The 27,534-nt window shown below is 37.5% G+C and overlaps 1 protein-coding gene across 8 annotated transcripts in view; it reads left to right on the plus strand.

Moving 5' to 3' along the window:
* The window catches only part of CACNA2D1 (calcium voltage-gated channel auxiliary subunit alpha2delta 1), a 509,819-nt gene that overhangs the window by 382,934 nt on the left and 99,351 nt on the right, over positions 1-27,534 (plus strand). For all 8 annotated transcript variants that reach the window (XM_082692507.1, XM_082692510.1, XM_082692508.1 and 5 more), the window contains exons 8-10: positions 812-881; positions 3,494-3,544; positions 5,914-6,013. In XM_082692507.1, coding sequence (XP_082548633.1) covers positions 812-881; positions 3,494-3,544; positions 5,914-6,013 — 221 coding nt within the window. The remainder of the gene's footprint in view (positions 1-811; positions 882-3,493; positions 3,545-5,913; positions 6,014-27,534) is intronic.

Raw genomic sequence — 27,534 nt, forward strand, 5'->3', positions numbered from 1 at the left:
AAAATGATCATCTGATTTATCAGCTTTTATTACTATCCATTAGGTCTAAGGAATGTGTGTGTGTGTGTGTGTGTGTGTGTGTAAAACATTTAATTTTAATTAAAGTGTAGATTTGGTTAGAATAAGTGTAAATTAATTGCATTTAAAAGCAACGCAGTTAACATTATTTTTCTGATGATTGCAAAATGATAAAGGCTCTGAAACTAACACAAGATTCTTGAATTTATACTTGAATTTCCTCAAATCATTCAAATAAATTTAAGAAAAAGACTTTTCCATGGATTTATTTTAATTCTACTTTAACTTTTTAATTATAATTATAAATGTTCTGGCCGTCATTGAATTTGTGAAGACTAAGATTAAAGAAATCATGCCTTCATGTAAGTAATAATTCAAGAGAAGATAATAAAAGTATGAGGATCAAATAATTGAAAGTATAATTTACCTTAGTGGCAGGTAATTTTTCTTTTAAGGTAAATTTTGATGTTAGTAGAGAGGAGGTAAGATGTATAACCTCTGGACACCTGATACAGCATGTAAAGTTAGCATCCAGAAAATCCCTATGTGTACAAGTTAGTTATGAAATAATGTGAAAAAAGAAAATTGACTTCTGTTAACTTTCTTTTATACCACTGCGTTTCTTGCCATTTTAAAAGAAGGCTAAGGGTATATAAATTAAAACACCAATTTTAACTATTGCTGAGGAATGTTTCAGTGGAGTTTTATGAATTTAAAAAATATCTTTCTAGATCATATCTACTATGTTGATTTTGTTTCTCTGTTTTTAACTTAACTTCTCTCTTTCTTATAGCTTCTCCATGGGTTGATAACAGTAGAACTCCGAACAAGATTGATCTTTATGATGTACGCAGAAGACCATGGTAAGAATTTTTAGGTAGCTGTGAAAAAATGAACTAGACAAAAGAAGGTCACATTTTTTGTGAAAAAGTTGAAAAGATTTCCATTTTAGAATGAATATTGTCTAATTATTTTAAAGAGCTAGTGAGTTTTTTTTTCCCCAGCTAATAAATAAATACAGTTAAAATTCAAGATGGTGAGTTCAAGTGAGCAATAATAGTGAAAATTGTTGAAATAACTTATCAAATGATTTCAAGTGGACTAGTTTTTAAGTTTTATATTCAGTGTCCCTCTCTAGATCTCTTTTAGCCAGGAGGGGTTTCTACTGAAAAGCTCCCAGTTTGCTTGGAGTAGAGCTTTAATGAAGTGTCTCGATAGAGTAGAAGGTGGTTTGCCTCTGGCAGTGAACTAATGAGACCTGGCCCCAAGGTACAAGCTGCCCCTAGCCATGGTCACATAGCTTAGGTTTCATTCTCCCAAAAGGAAAGCTGCTTTGTTCCTCACTACTAAAGCAACTCTTCTCTTAACATGTACCTCGAAAAATAGCAAATAGCTCACGATTGCACTCACTGGGAAACAACTATTAAATTGTGCGTTTTATTTCCATTTTTTAAAAATGTATTTAATGTGAGGATTGATCTTTTTTTTTTTTTTTAAAGATTTTATTTATTTATTTGTCAGGGATAGAGGGAGAGAGAGCGAGCGAGCATAGGCAGACAGAGAGGCAGGCAGAGGCAGAGGGAGAAGCAGGCTCCCTGCCAAGCAAGGAGCCCGATGTGGGACTCGATCCCAGGACACCGGGATCATGACCTGAGCCGAAGGCAGCTGCCTAACCAAATGAGCCACCCAGGCGTCCCAGGATTGATCTTTTTTAAAATGGGTTCATATTTTGTACAGTACACTGCTTTGTAACCTGTTCTTTCATATCGATACCTTTGAGTGCTTATGCATGAGAGACATGCTTAACGTCATTTTAGCATAATTCTATGGTAACTTATTTTGAAAATCTACTACTATGTTGGACATTTAGATTATTTCTACTTGTGAGGGTTTAAACAAATTCCAAGATGCATGATGATTGAACCGAAGAAATATATTCTCAACTTTTAAAATGTCCTGTTAACCATTCCAGTAGCGATTTACGTGAACACCAGCCACAAATGATAGTATCAGATATTATTAATCCACGTAATATTCTTGTTAATATTTCTCTAGGTGTGGTGGCCCTGGAGCTATGGGTTGTTGAATGGAGGCCAAGACTGGGATATCACATAGATAGGGTTTAGAAACTGTTGTTTTGGGGAAGACCTTAGAAGCAATGTGCCAACCTACTAGCCTTTCCTCTCATATCCCAGTGGAGAAGTATGGCTGGACCACTGCAGATGCTGGACTTGAACTAGATTTGTCTTTCATTGGAATATCCCAGCAAACCTGCCCCTTTCACCTTTTTTTTTTTAAATTTTATTTATTTATTTGACAGATAGAGATCACAAGTAGGCAGAGAGGCAGGCAGAGAGAGAGAGAGGAGGAAGCAGGCTCCCTGCGGAGCAGAGAGCCTGATGTGGGGCTGGAACCCAGGACCCCAGGAACACGATCTGAGCTGAAGGCAGAGGCTTTAACCCACTGAGACACCCAGGCACCCCCCTTTCACCTTCTTACAGAGAAATGGACTTGGGTGTATGTTATAAACTCTGTTTCATGAACACGTAGTCCTGAGTAGATACTCACTCTGTTGGATGTTGTCTGAAAACGAATTGGCAGGTTTTCTGCAGAGAGGCCTCAAAGATAACTAAAACGTTGAGTTCAGGTTTAGCTTTTCCTGTTGGATAAATCGGAACACCCCCCCCCAACTCCTGCCAATCAGGTTGTGGCCAAGCAGCATGAACTTTGGGGGATCACTCACCTGCAATTCAATTTATCGCTACAGTTGGGCTGGGGGGCAATGTGAGAATCCATATTTTGAACTGGTTCTCCAGGTGATTCTCAGACACTAAAGTTCTGAGAGGTACCACCTGAACCTCTTGGGAATGTTATACATTACTGTTTTCAATCACTTTATCATCACTTTGTATTACCCCTTAGTATTTCTTCTCTGTTGATAGTTGTCTTCTCACATTCCTAGACCACCTAGCTCTTGCTGTGTTTATTTTCTGCATTGAAAAATAGGATATAATCTTATAATTCCTTAGAGTGAGTTTTAAACCCCATGGTCAATAAACTGGAGTTTGGGATAAACACATATACACACACACACACACACACACGTATGTGTGTGTGTATCCTAAACTCCAGTATCCCATGTGTGTGTGTGTGTGTGTGTGTATACACATATATGTATACATATATATATTTTTTCCATATCCAGGAGGTAATTTCTTTTGCTTCTAATATTAGAACACATCTCTTGATCTCTTGTTTTATCTGTGAAACATATTCTGCCTCTGACATCTCTATTATGTTAAATGGAGCTTTTAAAAAATTGACATTGTAGAACTGGAAGTGAAAACACATTGCCTACTGAGATGCTTGAAAAAAATACCTGATCTAAAAAAAAAATCAGTGAATGCCAATTCAAAACATATCAATGTTTAATAGTTTTCAAGAGAAAAAAGTATTCATATGGTCTTTGTTTCAGGTACATCCAAGGAGCTGCATCGCCTAAGGACATGCTTATCCTGGTTGATGTGTGAGTAGTTAAATATTCTCTCTTTATATACTGAAAATTTAGGAAGATAGGAAGATAACAGTAATATGTTGGAAGTAGGTTGGGTTAAAAAAAAAAAAGCAAAGAGAAATTATGATGACTTTATATCCAGGGAAAAAAAGCCATATCAAGATAATAACAAAACAAAAATTAGCTTACAGAAAATAAGAATCTACATTGGAAGTGAAAATTATGGCATATTTCTAATGTCTGAGCTTTTTGAAAAATTATTCTTTTATTTCAAATTTTTGCTTTACATTTTAAACAGGATAAAGTATTTGGTTGCTAAAACTTAGCAGTTCCTGGTACCAAAAAAAAAAAAGAAAAAATAAGTTGGCATTTAGCTACTAACGATTCACATAATTTATAGGAATTTAGCCACAGAATAGATAAATATCAAATATATTAAACGCCAATACTGGGACTTTTTATAGGGAAATGCTGGTATATAGGAAGGAATTGCATGAGTTTTTGTATTGGTCATTTTATTTTTTTTACATCCCTTCAAGTTAAGGGGTATGTGTGTGTAATCTTCTAATAAAATTTAAGATGAAATTGTAGTATATAGAATATAATAAGTTTTTAAGAGCAATGCCAAGGAGTTAAAAAACAAGAGGTATAAAATGCTTATTTTCCTTGAGATAAAAAGTTAAATCTTCTTAAGTTCTTTGTCATACTGGAAGAAACAGAATCCAATGTTTTGTAGACAGCTAAATCCATACCACAAGCTAATATCATCATTTGAAAACATTTAAAAATGATCTGAAATAAACAAGTTAAAAACCTATCATGTAGGCTGAGAAAGAAAAGATAAAGGAATTCAACATATTAACTTACATGTTAATTCACATTTCATTTCTTAAAATATATGTAAAGCAGAACCTATTTTAATTAAATTATTATGGAGTTATATCTAATCCTTGATATTCTTCTTAAGTATAAACCTAAGTGGTGATTCAATATGGTATTAGCTTTTTGGATATGTGATAATCCCAGAAATAATTCTTCATATTAAAATCTTTAGAATCCACATGTATATTAGAAGATTAAAAATGCATATCAAGTTCAAATAGCATTTTTAAAAATTATTTCAACAAACATGTATGGAAGGTCTCCTTTGTATGATGTGATAATGTAGAGACAAAGATGATTAAGATGTCTCTCAAAAATAATTCAAGTGTATTAGTGAAACTTAACCATATTCCCAAGTAACTAAAATAATTGTAGGAGGTGATAGACGTAAAATATGCCCCAGTACTAAGAGTCCATAGGGAATAACACTCTCATTGAAAGTGTCAGAAAAAACTTAACACTAAGGAAGTAAAATTAGAATTGATTTCACAAGGTGGGCATGGGAGAGGAGAGGACAGAGAATGGAATTTCTGGTGGAAGAATTGACAGGAGCGAAGTGACATAGGTGAAAACATTTGGGGGCACTGTATTGAGCAGAAAGGAAGGAAGGAAGGAAGGGAATGAAAGTCTTTGAATACAGGGCTCTTGTGATCACTGGCTAGTTAGTAGGTAACTATGAACTATTAACAGTATTAGCTCAAGATGTGTTTCTAGAATTTTCACCTGTTTGCATGGCGAGGAGTAGAGGCTAAGAGTTGGATGGAGTGGCTGTTACCCAAGCTCAGGGTCTTCAGGTAAGACGCACCTGACACAGGGTGGAGAGAAGATGGAGAAGAGGCCACCTCTTGGGGAACTGCGAAATGGAATGAAAAAGAGAGGTTGTCTGAAAGGGTGAGAAAGGTGAGAGGAAGGAGGAAATTGATGACTGAAATCCAGTCAGATTGGTACCAAGATCATTAATAGGGAAAAAAATATGTGTGGGCATAGTTTGCCATTCTGTATATTGACCCTGTAGTTGTTTAACAAAGCCAGAAGTCTAAAAGTGGGGAAAAGTTGAGAGCTCCAGAGACGAAGAAAGGGGAGTTAGTTGCCTAGAGGTGAGTCGCACGGTGAGATGAGGTCGCCGAGGATCCGTAGAATATGTAGAGACCAGAGAAATAAGGACTAGAACCCTTCAACCTGGCTAACAGAGCTGGTATTCGGTATCTATTTCTTCAGTAAGTAAATATGTCATGAGTATCTGTAATTTCTTAAAATCATCCCGGGACATACAGTTTTCATCATTATAGTTAGAAACGTATACATTCTGATGCTGATAGGAAAGATAAAATTCCTTACAATATATTTCTACTCCATCAGAAATGTGACTCTCTTTACTAAATTTTGAAGATAAAATTACTTAATATTATATAAATGACCTAGAGTTAGTGGGAAAGTCTCCTTTTGTTAGGATGTGTGGTGTTGCTTCAGTATGTGGTCATGGATCCATTGTTTTATAGGAGTGGAAGTGTCAGCGGATTGACACTTAAACTGATTCGAACATCTGTCTCCGAAATGTTGGAAACCCTCTCAGATGACGATTTTGTGAATGTGGCTTCAGTAAGTATAAGATGACTGCATTTTTGTGGAATTAATTCTGCAATTTCTTTCTCCCTCTGATTTTAAATATTTCATAGTGTTTTATCACTGATAGGCTGAGGTAGGTCTGATCTGTGATAAAGCTGTCTTACTGAGCAGTCCTCTGCTTGTTGCTAATTCTCCTATGCTTCCAAGCCAAGGTTCTTTTTGAATGTCTAAGGCTTTTCCCATGAGTGAAGTAATTGAAGTAATAATGAAGAAAAAAAAAACACAGCAGATACTCTCCCCTCACACCAAGGAGCTTAAACAGGTGACATGAACCTTGTACTTGCTGTTCGCTGTAACTCTTAATAAGTAGCAACTTGGCAGCATCATTAGATGGCAATATTCTCTTCATTATAATACTCAATTTTTCACACTGGACATGTACCCATAATGTATTAGGGTTTTTTAAACTGAAGTGTAATTACGCTACACGGTGTTACGTTAATGGCAGGTATACAACATATTGATTAAACAATTCTATACGTTATCACAATGGTATGTGTTGTCACCATCTATCACCATACAATGTTAATAAAATATTGTTAACTATATTCCCCATTCTGTACTTCTCATCTCTGTGACCTATTTATTTTATAATAGGAATTTTGTCCCTCTTAATCCCCTTTATTTTACCCATTCACCCCACCCACCTCCCTTCTGACAACCACTGGTTTGTTCTTTGTATTTAAGAGTCTCTTGGTATTTGTTCATTTGTTTTGGTTTTTAGATTCTACATACAAGTAAAATTATATGGTATTTGTTTTTCTCCACCTGACATTTCACTTAGCATAATACTTTCTAGGTCTACCCATGTTGTCCCAAATGGCAAGATTTTTGGGGGGGGGAGGGGTGCTGAGTCATATTCCAGTGTGTGTATCTCACTCTGTCTTTATCCATTCATCCTTTGGTTGATACTTAGGTCACTTTCATATCTAGGTTATAATAAATAATGTTGCAGTAAACATAGGGGTACATATGTCTTTTTGAATTAGTGCTTTTATATACTTTGGGTAAATACCTAGTATTGGAATTACTGGATCATGTAGTATTTGTGTTTTTAATTTTTTGAGGAATGTCCATGTTGTATTCCACAGTGCCTGCACCAATTTACTTTTCAGCAGTAGCGCATGAAAGTTTCTTTTTCACCACATCCTCCCCAACTCTTGATTTTTTTAATTTTTTTTTGTCTTTTTCACATTAGCCACTCTGACAGGTCTAAGGCAATATCTGATTGTGGTTTTGATATGTATTCCCTGATGATGAGTGAAGTTGAGCATCTTTTCATTTGTCTGTTGGCCGTCTGTCTGTCTTCTTTGGAAAATATATATTCAGGGCCTCTGCCCATTATTTAATTGGGTTATTTGTTTTTTGTATTTTTGGTGGGGGGGGTTTGAGTTACAGGAGTTATGTATTTTGGGTATGAACCACTTACTGGATATATCATTTGCAGATCTCTTCACCCATTTAGTAGGTTGCTTCTATTGTTTTGCTTTTGTTTCCTTTGTTTTGCAGAAGCTTTTTATTTTGATATAGTCCCAATAGTTGATTGTCTTAGCAGCTATATCTAGAAAAATGTTTCTATGGCTAATGTCAGAGAAGTGACTGCCTGGTTTCAGATCTCACAGTTAGTTCTTGAACCCATTTTGAGTTTATTTGCATATCATGTGAGAAGATGGTCCAGTTTCATTCTTTTGCATGTGGCTGTCCAGTTTTCCTAACACTGTTTGTTGGAGAGACCATCTTTTTTCCATTATATATTCTTGCCTCTTTGTCATGGATTTATTTCTGGAAGACTCCAGAAATAATGTTCCATTGATCATTGATCATTGGACATTGATCCATTGATCAGTGTTCCATTGATCCATGTGTCTGTTTTCCATTGATCTATGTGTCTGTACCACACTGTTCTGATTACTTTGTAGTATATCTTGAAATACAGGATTGTGGTGTCTCCAGATTCGTTCTTCTTCCTCAAAATTGCTTTCGCTTTTCAGGGTCTTTTGTGATTCCATATAAATCTTAGTGTTATTCTTTCCATCTTTGTGGAAAATGTCACTGTATTCTAATAATGTATTATGTATCCTCATAATGTATTAATAATTATAATAATGTATTATGTTTTCAAAGTATTGTTAATTTAAGAACTGATATGTCAATGTGCTTTTTAAAAAATCTTATTTCCAAAGAACCATAGTAGACCTTCCTACTCATAGGTAAAGAAAGTCAAATTCTAAAGCAAATAAAACAGACTAAATGAATGTTAGCACATCTCAGAATTTAAGCAAGATATTTCATGATCATTTATTGGTATATAATTGACATTTGAAGTGGTTATATTGACAGAGATGAAAATGAGCAATTTGTGGTGAGGTCATTTGGTATTGAACATAAAAGAAGAGATTTGTCTTTGAAACCACTTGGGAGGATGAAGTCAAAACAACTTCCTTCACTGGAAGGGTACCCCTAGGAAGAAAGTAGTCAAGAGAATCAAGTATCATCTCTCTGTTAGCCTGAGCTCCAGGTAACTGGATGTATGATATTTACGAAAAGGAAAGGGATTTATAACTAAAATGCTTTTCGCAGGATATCACTGGCTGAGGGTAGCTATAGAACCCAAGATCAATGAGGCAAGACTTTGTAAAAATGTTCCATAGGTGATACATGCAAGGAAGTCTGCAAACCTCCTTGGGAGACTTCTTCTTTTCTGGGCCACACGTGTGTCTCCACCACAGTGAGGCATGACCTGGTCTTTTAGTTCCTAAGGCTGCCGTAACAGAATGAGACAGATTGGGTAGCTCAAACTATAGAAAAGTATTTTTTCATGGTTCTGTAGGCTGGAACTCCAAGGTCAAGGTGCTGGCAGGGTCAGTTTCTCCTGCTGCCTCCTTCCTTGGCTGGCAGATGACTGCCTGTTGCCATGTCTTTAGATGGTGATCTGTCTGTCCGTGTACATCCCTGGTGTCTCTTCTTATATGGACACCAGTCCTATTAGATGATGTCCTTATCCTAATAGCCTAATTATAACCTAACCACCTCTTCGAAGACCTTATCCTTGAATACTGTTACATTCTGAGGTACTAGGGGTTCGGACTTCAACATATGAATTTGAAGAGATGCAATTCAGCCCATAACCTCTGGGGACCCACAGTCATTGTCCAGATCTTGCTCTGCTTTACCCAAACCTTCACAATCCTTTAGCTTGGCTGTATCCTTGATATTATTTCATAAAGCTTGATACTGCCTAAGATCTGATTCGTCCCATTCTTATTTTATACTCTGCTCTCAACGTTTGCTCAGCACCTAACAAAATGTGAACAGGTAAAATGTAGTCTCTCAAATGATCAGAAAGGTAGTTATTTAGGTTCACTTGTATCATTTATCACAAAACATAACAAAAGAGAAAGTTGTAAAAACATTAAATTCGATATGGATTTGGCCTATCTAATAAAATTTATATAAAACCAACAGATATTAAATATGGTCATTGCCTTAAACTGGCTTCTGCCTGATTCTCACTCATGGATTCAAAGTCTGGTAGTTGATTTGGGACATGATCCCAGGAAATACTACCAGTTAAAGGAGTGTGGAATTGAGTCAAGAGAAAGGAGATAACCAATTAAAGGATCTCAACTTCATTTAAAGGAACTTTATCCTACTAAGAATCTACTACTAAAGAATCCCAGAAGCTGCTTAGAATATGAACTTCAAAGTTATTCTGCCAAAATCCCTAAAGATCTGGGGTTTTCTGTGTCAGCCTTCCCCATATGTGGGCAGAGTAGATTTTGGCCACAGAAGGGGAAACTGAGACCAAAAGTTGTAGGTAATGGTAGTGAGAAACCTCACCAGTGCCCTCTTTATCTGGTCACTGATCCTTTAAGACGGTGACTGCTCACAATTAAAACAACAAACAAACCAAAAAGCCCAGCTGAGAATACATCACGAAGGAGGGTTGCTAGCATTAGAACAAAGGTCCATAATTTATACTTTTTTCTTCTCTCATACCCTTTCTAATTTCCCTGCACATCAACTCTCTTGTCGGCAGCTTGATTCGTGAGATGGCCTGAATTTGAAACCCAGAGGCCTGGGAATGCACAGTCTCTGTGTGTGCATTTCACAGTGGCTCCTGAAATTGTCTAGTCTTCACCGAGAACGGAAGGGCTTGAATGAGTCCTCTGAGTTTTATGCTTGGTTCTGCTTTCCCCACATTATGTAGGAACAGCCTTCATGACGATCTCCTTGTCAGCTAGAGTTCTACCAGATTTTTTTTTTTTTTTTTTGCATGTAGTTTACTGGCTTGAGAAATCCAAAATATCGAGATAGTAGGTATAGATTTAGGTTAAATGAAATTCTTAATGTGACCCTGGTGGGAGCACCACCTCAGCTTTATACCCCCACGTGGAAAGTAGAACATTTGTGGTCAGTAGAGCCTAAAGTTGCAGAGACAGAGTGAGCAGATTTCCCAGATAGCTCACTCTCTGTGGTGGTGAGAGACGTTGCTCCCACATCCATCCCTTAGTTCCCACGCTCCTTCATTCTGCCTTTTTGGGGCAGAGCCAGTGTGGGGAGGGGCAACCTGATTTGTAGCATTTGTTAATTTTCATAATATAAATACTCTCACCGCGGCTGATTTCAAGCTACCTATTATGTGAGGTCAGCCGGCTTTAATGATTCCTGAAAAATATACTTTTTAAATTTATTTATTTTTAAATGAGCAGATACAAGCTGGTGCCAGCACATCAATGAACATAGCACCATAGTCGAGAGTACATTTTATATCTTGAAAGACTACATTTCAACTCAAAGACTATCATCCCCAAGCTAGAGCCTTCATTGTGCATTTAAGAGACTGCCCAAGTGTTTTATCACGTGGGCAGCTCCTAAATAGGGCTATGTGGTAGCCCCAATGGATCCCGTGTTCATGTGCCCATTATTGGACCTCATTTCCCATAAAAGAGGTTTTTGGTTATGCAGCTGATACACAACCCCATGGTGATATCCCATGATAGTGAATCAGGTAGTATGTGTACCTGGGAGAGGCACCATGAACAAGAAAGGAACTCATAAGTGGAATGTTTGTCAGTAACAAGAAACAATGTATCCCACCCCCTCTAGAGGTATGAAATTGATGATTATCTAATTGACATGACGTTGTTGGTTGTCTTTTTGAAAGGTGGTATTGTATTGAAGAATAAGCATTGGACAGTTGGTTGGTCATTCACCAGTGCCTGTAGCTATATTACACTAGGTGAGAAACAGCCCATGCTTTTAGGCCCAAGTATAATATTCTCTCGTGTCTTTTTTTCCTCTCTGTGTGTGTCTGTTTCCGTTTCACCCCCTCCCTGCTCCCTTCCCCACTACCGTGCTACAGCATTTATGGGCCCCTTTTGCAAGCACTACATTTGCCACACAAAAAGGCTGGATGACCTCCAGTGACAACTCATCTACCCAGTTGTTCAGTACTTTGTGATGAATGCTCTTTAGTAGTTGTTGATGTGAAACAGAGCAATTTGCACTTTCCATGCCTACTCTATAGGTACATCCTCATGCTGCTTCTCCAGGATACTTTGTTTGGGGGAAGGTCTTCCAGCCTGGCTCCTCCAGGGCAGTGGTCAACCATTCAAGCCATTTGCCACTGTGTAGGAGTCTGTGTGTCTCTTCTCTCAAGCTGCTTACTCCTCCATACCACACTGCTGACTAGGTGTATGTTGCCTCATGATCCCTCAGCATCTCTTCCCTGCATATCCTCCTAGGACCCTCTGGTTTCTACTATGCAGATGTTGTATCTCTTTCGTTGAGTAGTCTCTCTCTCTCTCTCTCTCTGCTTGTTTTTGTTTTCCTGGAGCAGAGAGACTTCTTTGCCAGATGGGACGTTTTGAGACCTTACCTATTTGTTGCTTAAAGCCATGAGGGAAAATGAGATCAGATCTTCAGGAGAACCCCTGTCATCTTTTATGGTGTTTAGGAACAGACAAACTACTGCCTTTTAGGTGGAAGAGGTTACTTCTGCCTATCCAGAGGGTATAGGGGAATCTGTAAGTTCATGGTTCTCAGTTGCACTCACCTGGATATTCTACACTTAGGGTCCCGTGATTTGCCTAGCATTGCCCCTGTAACATAGAAGCCTGACAAGGCTCCAAAGGCAGCGTCCTTTTTAAGGACATGCTCTGAAAGGCACGTCTGTGCCTATTTCTGGCAAACGTTGACTTCACAACAGGAGATGGGAATCTCTTCATTGTTTGCCCTAGAAGTCTTCTGCGGTTCACACTCCTGCCTTCAGTTGATAGTTCACTGATTGATGTTATCATTTTCTTCAGTGAATATAACAACAACCCACCAACTCCAAGCCTTTATGATTAATATTGCAACTATATATCTGAAATGGTAGGCACCTCCCCTTCAATCTATATTGTGTTCCAATCACTGGAGGTGAAATGCTTAGAATTTGTGATGCTACAGCCTCTGAGGGGTTTTCTTGATTCTAGTTATGATGGGTATATGGTCAGTTCCCAGTGGAGTCTTTGTTGTCATGTGGTTGGTGAGTGTTGGTTTAATTCTACAATCCCATCCCGAGGATCTGCTTCCTAAAACCTCTGCGAGTATCAACTTAGACTGGATTCCCCCAGAAACAGTCTCTGAGACAAAGATTTAAGTACAAATCATCTATTGAGAAAGTAACTCTAGGAAATACTTAGAGAAGTGTGAGAAGTTTAAAATAAAAGAGAGAGAGAGAGAAAATAAATAGTAAATAAATAATAATTTATTTGATGGTTTATCAAATAAATCACCACTCTGCATGAGTACAGCTTAATGCTCTGGGTAGTTCTAAGAATCCGTACATTACATGAGTCAGAGTTATCCCTTCCAAGAGGAAAATGGGCTGAAGTATTTAAAGTTAATTGTTGCTCCCAGGGGACATCAGTTCTCTGGGGTTCCCAGGCCAACAAGTACACAGGCAGAGGGCTTGCAGAAATGTCAGGCAGTTAAATTTGGGCTGGCGTGCATGGAAATAATGGATGGGACATCAGTAGCATCTGCCTTAGCTAGAAACTAAACAATGCTATTAATAAATATGCTTTAAAAAGAATTTTTTTTTAAACAGCAGAAATGGATTTGAATGTTGTGGTTTCCACATTTAACCAGCAATTAATGGATCTTTCTTAATTAAATCACTTAGATGGGATTGACATTGGGATGGTTAATTGCCTGACAAGTCTTAAAAACCATTACTTTTCTTAAAAATACTAAGGCTTTTAAATATGTATTGTTTTAAAGAAAATTGTTAACTGACTTCTTAAGAAACATAATTGCAAGATACTTCCTTGTGGTTTCTGTGAGCCAGTAGACCTTGTTGGTTCATTGACAGCTCTTCTCAGATCCATACTTGTGCGTCCTTACTTGATGCAGCTTGACTGTGTAGCTACAGGTGCATTGGCAAATGGAATATGTTGATTGTAGAAAGAACTGGAAATAGTGTGTCTCAATATCTCAAGTTAAATATGAAAATACCCAGTTATGTATTAAAAAATCGGGAAGAAGGATGATACTGGAAATTGCACCACCTAGGGAGATCTGTAAGGCAAATAATGCAGGAAGCTATTTGAAAGATGAAGCCATTGTGATTTCCCACTCTCCTCCTAGAGAAATTTATTGCTGGTCTCAGCTCCTGTATATTGTCTTGTTTAGTTTCAATTAGCTCCTTTAATTTACTTTCATCATTTATGATCCTCATTTACCATAAGAAGACATTTTTGCCAACTATATTCTGAATTTTTTTATTAACTGTGTACTCTTGTTTGATTTTATTATTTCAGAAAAATCGTTAGTGCATTTTCATGATTGAAAAGTCACTGATTGATTTTAAGTGAGCTGATTATTCCAGGCATAAATTTGCCCTTCACTAATCAGTATGAACAAGATCTCAGGTAGTTATGTGTTCATTTTTTATCTTATTTATGTATTAACCTTCCTTTAATCACAAGTCATAGGGACTTTTCAGTGTGATTTTTTTTTTTTTTAACACTGCTTTTGTGGCAGGAACTACTGTCTGTGTTTTCCATGGTAACTCATTTAGTCTTTACAGCTGCCTTGTGAGGTAGGTACTATTACTGTTCTTAGAAGACAGGGACGCCAGGGTGGCTCAGCTGGTTAAGCAGCTGCCTTCGGCTCAGGTCATGATCCCAGCGTCCTGGGATCGAGTCCCACGTCGGGCTCCTTGCTCGGCAGGGAGCCTGCTTCTCCCTCTGCCTCTGCCTGCCATTCTGCCTGCCTGTGCTCGCTCGCTCTCCCTCTCTCTCTCTGATAAATAAATAAAAAATCTTTAAAAAAAAAAAAAAAAGAAGACAGAATTGGAGCACAGCCATCTTTGTGTATGAGTCTAGATATAACCACAAGTTATGTGGCTGAATGCTGAGGAAAATATAAAATGTATTTACTGATTTTATTGTGAAATCTGATATATTTCAAAATATTGGAATTGTTAGAATTTCTAAGATAGAATATGATTAGGTTATAAAAGCAAAAAGAAATTACTTTTAAACCTAGATTTATTCATTTTTACAAAAAGAATTATTTTTTGTTTTGGTGGAAGGATTCTTTCAGTAAATATTTCCATATTTTGGCTTGAAAAATCACAAATGAATTGGATTGTTCTTAAAATTGCATCTGAACACTTAAATATTATATTGGATTATACATTCTGCCTAGGTAATATATTTTCTTTTAATATATGTATTTACTTGCTTTATCATGCCTCTTTTGCTCCTATCAACTATATGCTCTTAATTGCATTTATATAATATTTAACATCAACCAAATAAACTTAATAGTTTAAAAGAAATTCTTCAGCTTTATTAATTACCATGCTATATTTGGAGCTATAAAATGCCTGAAATTGATACATGTAAAGAGAATGAATTATTATTCATTATTTTGGTAAGAGAAAAGCAAAAATATTTTTTTGTCTTCAACAGATAGGTCTTTCTCATTAAATACAAATTTTACAATTTAATGACATAACTCTTCAAAATGTATTTATAATGTCCTGGTGTGTGTGTACACACGTGTGCATGCATTTTTTTTTCCTCTGAAACTGAAAGTCTAGGAAAGAAATGTTGGAACTTTTAGTTTTTATAACTTCAGGGAGTCATTACATTAAGGCACTCAGGAAGCCTGTCGTGATTGTGTAATTAACTTTGACCGTAATTTTTCCACAAAGCCATCACGCATTTCTCTTCCTTCTCATACCAAAGCTCGTGTGAGTCATCCAAAGAGCTGGGATGCAGTAGATAGGAGCACTTGCCAAAGTTGCCTAGAACTCCCGACAGAAAACTCTGCCAGCCTCTCATTTTTAGATTTGCATTTCTAAGTCTCTTAATATTTTGTGAAGAACAGTTAAGTGTTAGGCTTCAGTCATGTGTAAGAGGTCAGAAGTACGGCCATGTCACGTCCTAGTGCCTTCTGGATGATCTCCAGGGCCTTCTTTGTTGCAGAAGGAGAGCCCCCTGTTGGGCAGAGCTCACGCAGCATGATATGTAGCCTATTGCGTAGTAGCCGGGCTGCGTGCTTCGGTGGAAGTGAGTGGTTGATGGTAGCCGCCGCAGTGTTCTGACTTACAGGCATAATTTCAGCTGTTGACACATTGGCTGGAATTTGTTTCTGAAAGTGAGGGAGTTTGACCTTTCCAGAGTAAAATACCACGAGCCAGTGGAGGATGAAAAGGAAGTGTGCCCATGTGCCCATGATGCCTATGATGACGAGTATGTGAAAAGTTAACAACTGAAGAAGACGGGCATGTGCTTCAAAAAAATCACAGGCCTCATTACTTAAGAATTAGATGCAAAGGCCAGGATGACATGAAGGGTTTTTCAGTCCCGTTTTCTTCTTATAAGTTTTTCTAGCTTGGGGTCATTATAAATATAATCTGTGAACCTCCATGAGAAAGAAATAATCACAATATACTTCCTTATAATATCTTCACTGTAAGTTGTAGGAGAGAACTTTTGTAAAGTTAGTTCTACTCTTTGCCCAGATTATAGTCACCAAACAGCCCTTCTGGAAATGATAGTCTCTAAATGCACGTGCAGGCTGAAGAGTGCAGAGCCCTAGCATCACAGGGGGAAGCTGGACAGGGCGGATCACGATGTCCTGCTGGTGGCGCTAGTGAGGCTCACCTCTGCTTGGCTGACCTGCTTCCCACTCAGCACAGACAAAACTGCCTCTCAGATGCGCGGGTGGAACTGCGGAGAGATGACGCACAGCCTTAAGCTCACTGATGAGCTTGTGGTTAGGATGAAACCGTGGTACTCCCCGTTTTTGACTTGACAGTTTAACACCGATTTACCGCAGAGTGGAGGTTCGTTTAAGTACGAAATTACACTGTATCTGCACGAAAGACGTGATTTGGATTGTGCCTTTTCTCATGTGCTTTAAATTCTAGTTTTCCTTCCAAAATAGGTCTCTTGTGTTCCTGGACAAGGGAATGGTTTGGTTAGCTTAGAACTTTTTTTACTTGGCATATGACAGTGAGAGCATAAGTATGTTGTTGCACGATTTACATTTAGAAGTGTTTTGTTTGTTTGTTTGTTTGTTTTCCCACCCTTAGAAAACAGATGCAGGTCACAAATAAGTAACAGATACCTGGCATGCCAATGCACTTTTGTGATAAGCGAGCTCTCGGAGAGTAATTTCATGTCTTATAAAATCATTATCTAGATTTCAAGAAATTTTTATGTGGATTCGTATCTCTTTTATGTCGAACAAGAATATGGTAGTTCATACCCTTGCAACTTCAAGTGGGGCCTGTGGGCCAGCAGCACGGCAGCACCTGGCAGCTGATTAGGAATGCAGACTCCCGACCCCACACCCGAGGACGCAGAATCTTCACTTAGCATCTCTCTCTCAAGTGAGTCCTCAGCAGTGAGGAAATTGGGAAATCCTGCTCGGGAGGTTCATTTAGCAAAGCCCAGCAAGGCATGTGTCTGGAACTTCTTGTAACTTATAGTGCTTCTTATTGATGTAGATTTTAAGATCTTGGTATTTCATAACATTACTAGTACTACAGATGTTTATGAATATTTTTATAGTGTAGCCATTTGCTTTTTGGAGGGACGTACTAAAAGGAAGGAAGGAGTAGTTAGGTTTCTTAAAGGAACCAAAGTTCTCTCTTTCATATATACTTAATGTTTTTTAAAAGGTTAAGATGGATGCTTTTTAAAATTACCTTCATTCAAAAGACACATAAAGAAATTATGGGCTGTGAAGAGAAGACTCTCAAAGGACAGATTTAGAGATATAATAACAGGGTACATAATCAAGGTTATTTAGTTTTAAAGAAAGAGAGTGCCAGAAGATAACTTAATTGCTTTGCAAGTAGAAGGAAAGTTTATAAGAAGGTGTTGACAAGCATGATAACTATTTTTTCCATTAATTACGTAGTATACTAAAAATTTGGTACTTAGAAACTTTTGGTCCTTAGAAAGTGTTTGGTACTTAGAAATTATATTTTCACTTAAAAAAATTTTTTTTTTGCTATGTTAGTCACCATACAATACATCATTAGTTGTTTTTTTTTTTTTTAAGATTTTATTTATTTATTTGTCAGAGAGAGAGCAAGCGAGAGCGAGCACAGGCAGACAGAGTGGAAGGCAGAGTCAGAGGAAAAAGCAGGCTCCCTGCGGAGCAAGGAGCCCGATGCAGGACTCGATCCCAAGACGCTGGGATCATGACCTGAGCTGAAGGCAGTTGCTTAACCAACTGAGCCACCCAGGCGTCCCACATCATTAGTTTTTGATGTAGTGTTTTGTGATTCATTGTTTGTGTGGAACACCCAGTGCTCCATGCAATCTGTGCCCTCCTTAATACCCATCACCGGGCTCACCCATCCCTCCACCCCCCTCCCTTCTAAAACCTCATTTTATTTCTCAGAGTCCATAGTCTCTCATGGTTTGTCTTCCCCTTCAATTTCCCCCTCTTCATTTTTTCCTTCCTTCTCCTGATGTCCTCCATGCTATTCCTTATGCTCCACAAATAAGTGAAACCATATGATAATTGACTCTCTCTGCTTGACTTATTTCACTCAGCATAATCTCTTCCAGTCCCGTCCATGTTGCTACAAAAGTTGGGTATTCATCCTTTCTGATGGCTGAGTAATATTCCATTGTATATACAGACCACATCTTTTTTATCCATTCTTCTGTTGAAGGGCATCTCGGCTCTTTCCACAGTTTATCTATTGTGCACATTGCTGCTATGAACATTGGGGTGCATATGGTCCTTCTTTTCACTTCATCTGTATCTTTGGGGGTAAATGCCAAGTAGTGCAATTGCTGGGTGATAGGGTAGATCTATTTTTAACTTTTTGAGGAGCTGCCACTTGTTTTCCAAAGTCATTGTCATTGTAAGAGGGTTCCTCATTCTCTGTAACCTCTCCAACATTTGTTCTTTCTTGCCTTGTCCATTTTTGCCATTCTAACTGGTGTAAGGTGGTATCTCAATGTGGTTTTGATTTGATTTCCCTGATGGCTAATGATGAACATTTTTTCATGGGTCTGTTAGCCATTTGTTTGTCTTCTTTGGAGACGTGTTTGTTCATGTCTTCTGCCCATTTTTTGACTTTTTTTTTTTTTTTTTTTTTGATGTTGAGTTTGGAGAAGTTCTTTACAGATCTTGGATATCAGCCCTCTATCTGTAGTGTCATTTGTAAATATCTTCTCCATTCTCTGGGTTTCCTTTTTGTTTTAACTGTTTCCTTTGCCCTGCAGAGGCTTTTTATCTTGTTGAAGTCCTAAAAGTTCATTTTCACTTTTGTTTCCCTTGCCTTTGGAGATGTTGTCTTGAAAGAAATTGCTGTGGTCAGTGGAGAAGAGGTTACTGCCTATGTTCTCTTCTAAGATTTTGATTGATTCCTGTTTCACATTGTGGTCTTTCATCCACTTAGAGTTTATCTTTGTTTATGGTATAAGAGAATGGTCGAGTTTCATTCCTTCTATATGTAGCTGACCTTTTCCCCCAGCACCAATTATTGAAGAGAATGTCTTTTTTCCACTGAATATTTTTTCCTGCCTTGTTGAAGATTAGTTGACCATGGGGTTGAGGGTCCATATCTCTGCTCTCTATTCTTTTCCATTGATCTGTGTGTCTTTTTTTTGTGCTGGTACCATGCTGTCTTGGTGATGACAGCTTTGTAGTATAGCTTGAAATTAGGCAACATGATGCCCACAGCATTGTTTCTCTTCAACATTTCCTTGGTGATTCGGGATCTTTTCTGGTTCCATACAAATTTTAGGATTGTTTGTTCCAGCTCTTTGAAAAATGCCAATGGAAGTTTGATCAGGATGACGTTAGAAGTATAGATTGTGCTGGGCAACATACACATTTTAATGATGTTTATTTTTTCCATTCCATGAGCATGGGCTGTTTTTCCATATTTTTGTGTCTGCTTCAATTTCATTGATAAGTGTTCTGTAGTTTCTGGAGTATAGATCATTCACTTCTTTGGTTAGGTTTATTCCAAGGTACCTTATGGTTTTTGGTGCTATTATAAATGGAATCGATTCCCTAATTTCTCTTTCTACAGTTACATTGTTAGTGTATAGGAAAGCAAGTGATTTCTGTGCATTGATTTTGTGTCTTGCCACATTACTGAATTATATGAGTTCTAGTAATTTGAGGGTGGAGTCTTGGGTTTTCCACATAAAATATCATGTCATCTGCAAAGAGAGAGAGTTTGACTTCTTTGCCAATTTGAATACCTTTTATTTCTTTTTGCTGTCTGATTGCTTTTGCTGGGACTTCTAGTTCTATGTTGAACAATGGTAATGAGAGTGGGCATCCTTGTCATGTTCCTGATCTTAAGGGAAAGGCTCTCATCTTTTCTGCATTGAGAATAATATTCACTGTGGGCTTTTCATAGATGGTTTTTGTGATATTGAGGAATGTTCCCTGTATCCCTATGCTCTGAAGAGTTTTAATCAGGATAGGATAGTGTATTTTGTCAAATGCTTTCCTACATCAATTGAAAGTACCATAAGGCTTTTCTCTCTCCTCTTATTAATGTGTTCTATCACATTTATTGGTTTGTGAATGTTGAGCCACCATCGCATCCCAGGGATAAATCCCACCTGGTCATGATGGATAATTCTTTTAATGTACTTTTGGGTCCTATTTGCCAGGATCTTGTTGAAAATTTGGGGATCCATAATTGTCAGGGATATTGGTCTGAAGTTCTCCTTTTTGATGGGGGTCTCTTACTCAAGGTAACAGTGGCTTCATAGAATGAGTCTGGAAGGTATCCTTCTTTTTTTATTTTTTGAAACAGCTTTAGGAGAGTAGGTAATATTTCTTCTTTGAATGTTTGGTAGACTTCCCCAGAGAATCCGTCAAGCCCTGGAGTCTTGTTTATTGGGAGGTTTTTGATCTTTGCTTCAATCTCGTTATTGGTTATTGGTCTGTTCACGTTGTCAATTTCTTCCTGTTTCAGTCTTGGTAGTTAATAGATTTCCAGGAAGGCATCCATTTCTTCCATGTTGCTTAATTTATTGGCATATAGTAGTTGTTAATAGTTTCTGATAATTGTTTCTATTTTCTTGGTGTTAGTCATGGTCTCTCCCCTTTCTTTCCTAATTTTATTAATTTGGGTTCTTTCTCTTTTCTTTTGGATAAGTCTGCCCAGTGGTTTATTGATCTTATTAATTCTTTCAAAGAACCAGCTTCTAGTTTCATTGATCTGTTCTACTGTATTTCTGGTTTTTAAATCATTGATCTCTGCTCTTATCTTAATTATTTCTCTTCTCATGCATGGCTTAGGCCTCATTTGTTATTTTTTTCTCCAGTTCTTTAAAATGTAAAGTTAGTTGCTGAATTTGGGATTTTTTGATTTTTTTGAGCGAGGCTTGGATCAAAATGAATCTCTTGTAGACAGCAATATGGGTGGGTCCTGTCTTTTTATCCAATCTGCAACCCTGGGCCTTTTCATGGCATTTAGGCCTTCGTGTTGAGAGTGATTATTGAAAGACACGTTTTCATGTTGCCTGTGAAGTCCTTGTTTCTATAGATTATCTCTGTAAATTTCTGTTCTCCATCACTCTAGGGGTCTTCTTTTATAGAATCCTCCTTAATATTTCTTGCAGATCTGGCTTAGTAGTCACATATTCTTTCAATTTCTGCCAGTCTTGGAAGCTCCTTATCTCCCCATCCATTCTGAATGACAGCCTTGCCAGATAAATGCATATTATTTTCATTTAGTACCCTGAATATGTCTTGCCAGCCCTTTCTGGCTTACCAGGTCTCTGTGGACAGGTCTGACATTATGCTGCTATTCCTCCAGCATATGTAAGGATGTATGTAAGGAATCTCTTCCCCCTAACTGCCCTTAAGATGGTTTCCTTGGTTTTGAGATTTGCAGGTTTTACTATTACATCCTGTGACATTGGTCTCTTCTTCTTGATCTTGGGATCTTCTTGATCTCTGCCTTTAAGACACAAATGCTTGTTTCATTTCCCAGATTGGGGAAGTTCTCAGCTAGGATTTGCTCAAATGTATTCTCTAGTCCCCTCTCTCTCTCCACCCCATCAAGGATCCCAATAATTCTGACATTGGAACGTTTCATGGCATCATTTATTTCTCTAATTCTGTTTTCATGGATTTTAGGGGTTTGCTCCAGGCCTCTTCCTGTTCCTTTCTATCAGTGTGTCTTCTAGATCACTAATTCACTGTTCTACCTCGTTTACTCTACCTGTTACAGAATCTAGGTTTCACTGCATCTCATTTATGGAATTTTTAAGTTCAGCTTGATTAGCTTTCATTTCTGCCCTTAGGGAATCTATGTTGCCATTAATGGTTTTCTCCAACCTAGCTATTGTCTCCATAACTGTTACCCTGAGGTCTGTTTCTCACATCTTGCATATATGCATATCCATTAGGTCTGCAGGGGAGGCCATTGTCTTTGGGTTTTTTCTTTGTTGGGAGTTCCTCCTTCTAGATACTCTGTTGAGTTGTGGTTGAGGGGATGTACAGCCAAAAACATCAACCAAAATCCTGGCAAAGTGCATCCTCTCGACTGATGATCCTCTGCCCCTGTAGTGATCCAGTTGTTTAATCCTACATCTCAGGCTGATTTCGTGGGTATTCAGAGTGGCTTGATAGATATCTAGCTAAATTCAGGGTCCCAGTTGAAACAGAGTCCCCCATTCCCCCACCAGCTTGCCTCTCCCCCTGCATCTTCAGTTTTAGGAATGGCAGAGTAATAAATACTTATGGTGAGCCAGAAGGAATTCTTCTCTTTTGAACTGACCTGTTGTTTTTAAAAATATAAAAGTTAGCACTTACTTGCTGGGACTTGAAGAACTGGGAAAAGAGTCCGTGCCCAAGAAGCAGAGCTGTGTATCACTATTTACTGGATCAAATTATTCAGGGTCCGTGTATTCATTTAATTATGACAAGAGGTAAAGGGAGTGGCTTGGGCTGAGGTGAGCTGTAGGTTTAGCCTAGTTGCTCATAGTTACTTAAGTTCAACTATCATATTTGCTCATAATTACTTAGTTTCAAAGCAGCAGAAACTGAAACATAAATTGCTACTACACTAAGGTGATTACTTGCAGAATGCATAAACTTTTTTTTTTTAAAGATTTTATTTATTTATTTGTAAGAGACAGAGGGAGAGAGAGCAAGCAAGCACAGGCAGACAAAGAGGCAGGCAGAGGCAGAGGGAGAAGCAGGCTCCCTGCCGAGCAAGGAGCCCAATGGGGGACTCGATCCCAGCACCCTGGGATCATGACCTGAGCCAAAGGCAGCTGCTCAACCAACTGAGCCACCCAGGTGTCCCAGAATACATAAACTTTAACCTTAATTTATGAATAGCAGAATCTCATTTCAACACATTCCTATGGTTTTAAAGCATTTTGAGAATTTGGATGTCGATGCTAGAGCTTGAGAACATGGACTAAGACCTGAAAATATTTTTTTGTTACATGTTTCATTGTAAGGGATTTTTTTCATAAAGTGACTATTTACATATTAAATTCTGTTAAAAATTCCAAATATGGCTTTTGCTTTTTCCCATAATTTATCTTTTTAATGTTTCATCCAATGTTTGCACCCTAAATATATTGCCAAAAATTTCCATTGCCATGATCTCTCTCCTACTTAACCCTATGTTCTATCGATAGATATCTTCTTTACAGAGTTTTGTCTTTAGTTTCTACCATAATCAAACTCTAAATTTTTAAAATATTTATATAATTGAAATATATTTCCAAATATATATATGTGTTTATGTATATTTATATATTTGATTTTAGTGGAACTGAGTTACTTTGAATATCATGTCTTCGGCTGGTGTTGGTAGTCCTTTTGTTGATCCTAAATGCTATTTCATATTGAAGAGAATTCACTGGTGATGTTACTAACCATCCTTAAAAAATATATTTGTTCTATTAGGTACGTGTCTTACACATATGCACAGATTAGAAATAACTTCTGTTTACCCCGAGTCTTGATACTTGCTGAGTCTAGAGAGATGCATGCCGATTCCCCCACTTTGCTCAGAACTTTGCTCAAATGCTTTCTTATTAGAGAGGACCCCCTTGACTGCCTCATCTCTAGTATATTTCCAGTTTTAGTTATACAATCACTGTAACTATGTTGACCAGTTTACCTCATTTCCTTTCTCATAACGTTTGTCTCCACCTGATACTTTATATACATGTTTGTTGTTTATATTCTGTATCCTTGTACTCCCACCTCTGCACCAATGGATGGTTTTATTTTCCTTGTTTGGGGTATAGACACACTGTCTATACTGTTTAGCCGAAATGTTAATGTATAGAGAAAACTCTAAGGCACATAGCAGGGCTTCTTCAATTGAGTATTTCTTTGTTGTAATAGTGCAGGGAGAGGGAAGTCCTACATAGTTGTCAGAATTTTATAAATATTTCAACCAGTGATCAGACATTTTTGTGTTCTTAAATGACAAGACTTATCCTCACTGTATCTGTATTGTAGCATCTCTTTTCGACAAACCTATTATATGTGTATATTATCAGTCTCTCTGAGTTCTTTGGGCAAATCCACTAGGGAAGTTCTTTAGGCAGATTCAACTAGGGAAGACTTTCCAGGCAGTCATCTTCAGGTACCATAAAAACATTGAGCATGTTGGCCAACATTGCCTCACGATGTTGGTAAACAGGAAAAGATCAAAGAGTATATGATGAGTTACTCATTTCATTAAAGTTGCGTCCTTGGGAACTGGTGTTCAAATTTCCACAGGGATATGAAAAACAAAACAAAACAAAAACCTGTGGTAAAAATCATACTGATGTGTTTATTATATCTTAAGAATCACTTGGAGGTGCCTGAGTGGTTCAGTTGGTTAAGTGTCCAATTCTCGATTTTGGCTCAGGTCGTGAAATGGAGCCTGCCCAGGAGTATCTTCTGCCTCCAATAAATTTTTAAAAATTTAAGAATTCTCTTTAAAATAAAAAAAGAATGGAGAGAACCTGTCCATATTTTTAGTTGGGCACATGCTGTGGAATCAGGATTACACAGTGGCTGACAAAGTGACGGTTGAGAAAAAAAAAACATAAATATCAAGTAAAGATGAGCGAGGAAGCTTAGTACAAATTACTTTGAAAGCAAAAAAAATAATATGCCCTCAATTGTTTGAAATTCTAAGTTCATATAATTAGAGAGGTTTAGAAGTTTTCTGTATCAAAATATAAACATAATGTATTAAAATGATAGTTGGGCTAATTCAGAAACTTAGTCAACATTTCAGCAAAAGTCAACAGACTGAATTTTGGGCATGTCATGATTTAAGTTAATTGAAATATTTGTTTAGGGGCAACTGGGTGGCTCAGTTGGTTAAGTATCTGACACCTGGTTTAGCTCAGGTCATGATCTTGGGGTTGAGAGATCGAGCCCTGCTTCAGGCTCTGTACTGGGCGTGGAGTCAGCTTAAGTTTCTCTCCCTCTTCCCTTACCCTCCCACCCCCCATGCAAGTGCTCTGTTTCTCTCCAAAAAAAGAAAAAAAAAAAAAGAAAACTGCTTGAAGTATTTGTTTAAAAGTAAAAACACCAAAAGTTTTGGTGGGCAATGATTTATAATTATAGGCAAACAAGTTTTGTCTTAATAATGTCATTACCTTCACTTTCATTGATGTGGCTTTCTTTTGACATTTACAGAATTCATTATTCCTTTTCTAAATGTAAATCTTTGATATTTAAAACTATCAGATTTAAATGTTAAGATTTTAGAATTTGAGGGCCTTTCTAGTTGATCTAGTAATGCACCCCACCCCACCCTCCCTTTTCTTCCAGAAAGAAGGAAACTGAAGCTCAGAGGACACAATTGAATCAGTTGTGGCCATTGATGCTTATTAGAGGTAGGGCTCGGGCTAGACCTGACTTTCCTAAATTGGATTAAAAGGTGGAGAATTCTTTATCAATTTTTTCATACAATAGGCCACAGAAAACAAACCAGCAGCCAGTGTTGGGGGGCAGCAATATCAATTTGCAAATGAGAGTTTTCAAGTCCCAGAGTGCTACTAACAAATGTATGTCATCTCTAACTCTGCCAGGGTGATCACCCCTGCTGGTTTTCCCTGGACAGGGATTCATAATAGAAATTGGAATCCTATTCACTGTATTTGCAAAAAATCATGAATTACCCAGCAATACTTTTAATAATGTATTTAGAATCTGCATTTGAGAAAAGAGAATATGAGATACATGTACCAGAGCTGAAGTGGAGATATATTTATGTATCTCTTCTTGAAATGAATAGGTGACTCATGATGATGTCAGTTTGTCCAAAACTTATTGGTAAGTGTTAATTTGAATTAGATAAAAAATAGAGTTCCAAAGATCAACAGAAAGACAGTGTGGAAGAAGCAGCGTGACAGGGTATGGCAGCTTATACTTTTGGTATAAATTGAAAATGATGAGACACTGGAGATAGGAATGTGTCAGGCATTTGGGGCTAAAGCAGAGCTCTGATTCTTTTTTTTTTTTTTCAAAGATTTTATTTATTTATCTGACAGAGAGAGATCACAAGCAGGCAGAGAGGCAGGCAGAGAGAGAGAGAGAGGAGGAAGCAGGCTCCCTGCCGTGCAGAGAGCCCGATGCGGTACTCGATCCCAGGACCCTGAGACCATGACCTGAGCCGAAGGCAGAGGCCCAACCCACTGAGCCACCCAGGCGCCCCTAATTCTTTTTTTTTTTTTTTAAGATTTTATTTATTTGACAGACAGATCATAAGTAGGCAGAGAGGCAGGCAGAGAGGGGGGGGGGGGAAGCAGGCTCCCTGCTGAGCAGAGAGCCTGATGTGGGCCTTGATCCCAGGACCCTGAGATCATGACCTGAACCGAAAGCAGAGGCTTTAACCCACTGAGCCACCCAGGTGCCCCAGAGCTCTGATTCTTGGTCACTGGGTGACTCTGGGTGCTTTGCTTAATACTCTGTCTCTTTTCCTTAACTGCATCATGGAAACTATTAAAACTAAAACCAATGCTCACTTCAGCAGCATATATATATATATAAATTGGAACAATACAGAGAAGACTAGCATGGCCCCTATGCAGAAATGACATGCGAATTTATGAAGCATTTATTTTTAAATCTTAAAAAAAACAAAAAAACATAAGCTTGGTGAAGGTTATGTGAATTACCGCATGGTAAGTGCTTAGCCTGATGCAGTTGTGATTCTCCATATACCTTAGCTATTATTTGTGTTGTTAATATTAAAGATAAGAAGTCAGTGAAAGAGTGGAAATAGTAAAGGAATAAAAAAAGTTCCAGAATTGTATCCCAAATCTTAACTCATTATAAAGAATGGATCACGAACCAGTAATAATTCAATAAAAGGGAAAATTGCCATCTAGGAAAAAAAACCACTTAATGTAATTGTCCCCTCATACTATTACGGGAAATCAGTTTCACCCTGACTAAATGCCACAGTGTAAAATAAGCAAACAAAAGCATCAAATATTAGTAGAAAATATTGATGAAATTTATCTGATTAATGAATAGTTATGTAAGCGTATTTCAAGAAGTCATAAAGAATAGGTTTAAAAGTTATAATTGGAAAGTAGGCAACAAACTAGAAAAATAAGACAATTCACAAGATTAAATGTAAATTAATATATGAAAAAAAAGTTTTACATTGCTAGCTATCAAGGAAATTCAAGTAATTAAAAGATTGAAATAATCATTTTATTAAGAATTTAGGAAATAAAAATGTTAAGTATTTATGAAAGTGGAATGAGATTGTTATAAATATAGTATAAATTGGCACGCAATTTCTGTGAGGTAAATTGCCAATAATTGCTTAAAGAACCTTAAAATCATTCTTCCCTGGGAGTATAATGTGCATATGTGTATGGATAAATGTTATCACCTGTTTCTCTGAGTTTTAGGATAACCATCTTGTTTCTGTATACTAACCCTGGCTTCCAAATTTTCTATAAAAATCGGAGAATCAAAATAAACAAAGTATTTTTAATAAG

Source organism: Mustela nivalis (assembly GCF_964662115.1).
Source record: "Mustela nivalis genome assembly, chromosome: 12".
NCBI lineage: Eukaryota > Metazoa > Chordata > Mammalia > Carnivora > Mustelidae > Mustela > Mustela nivalis.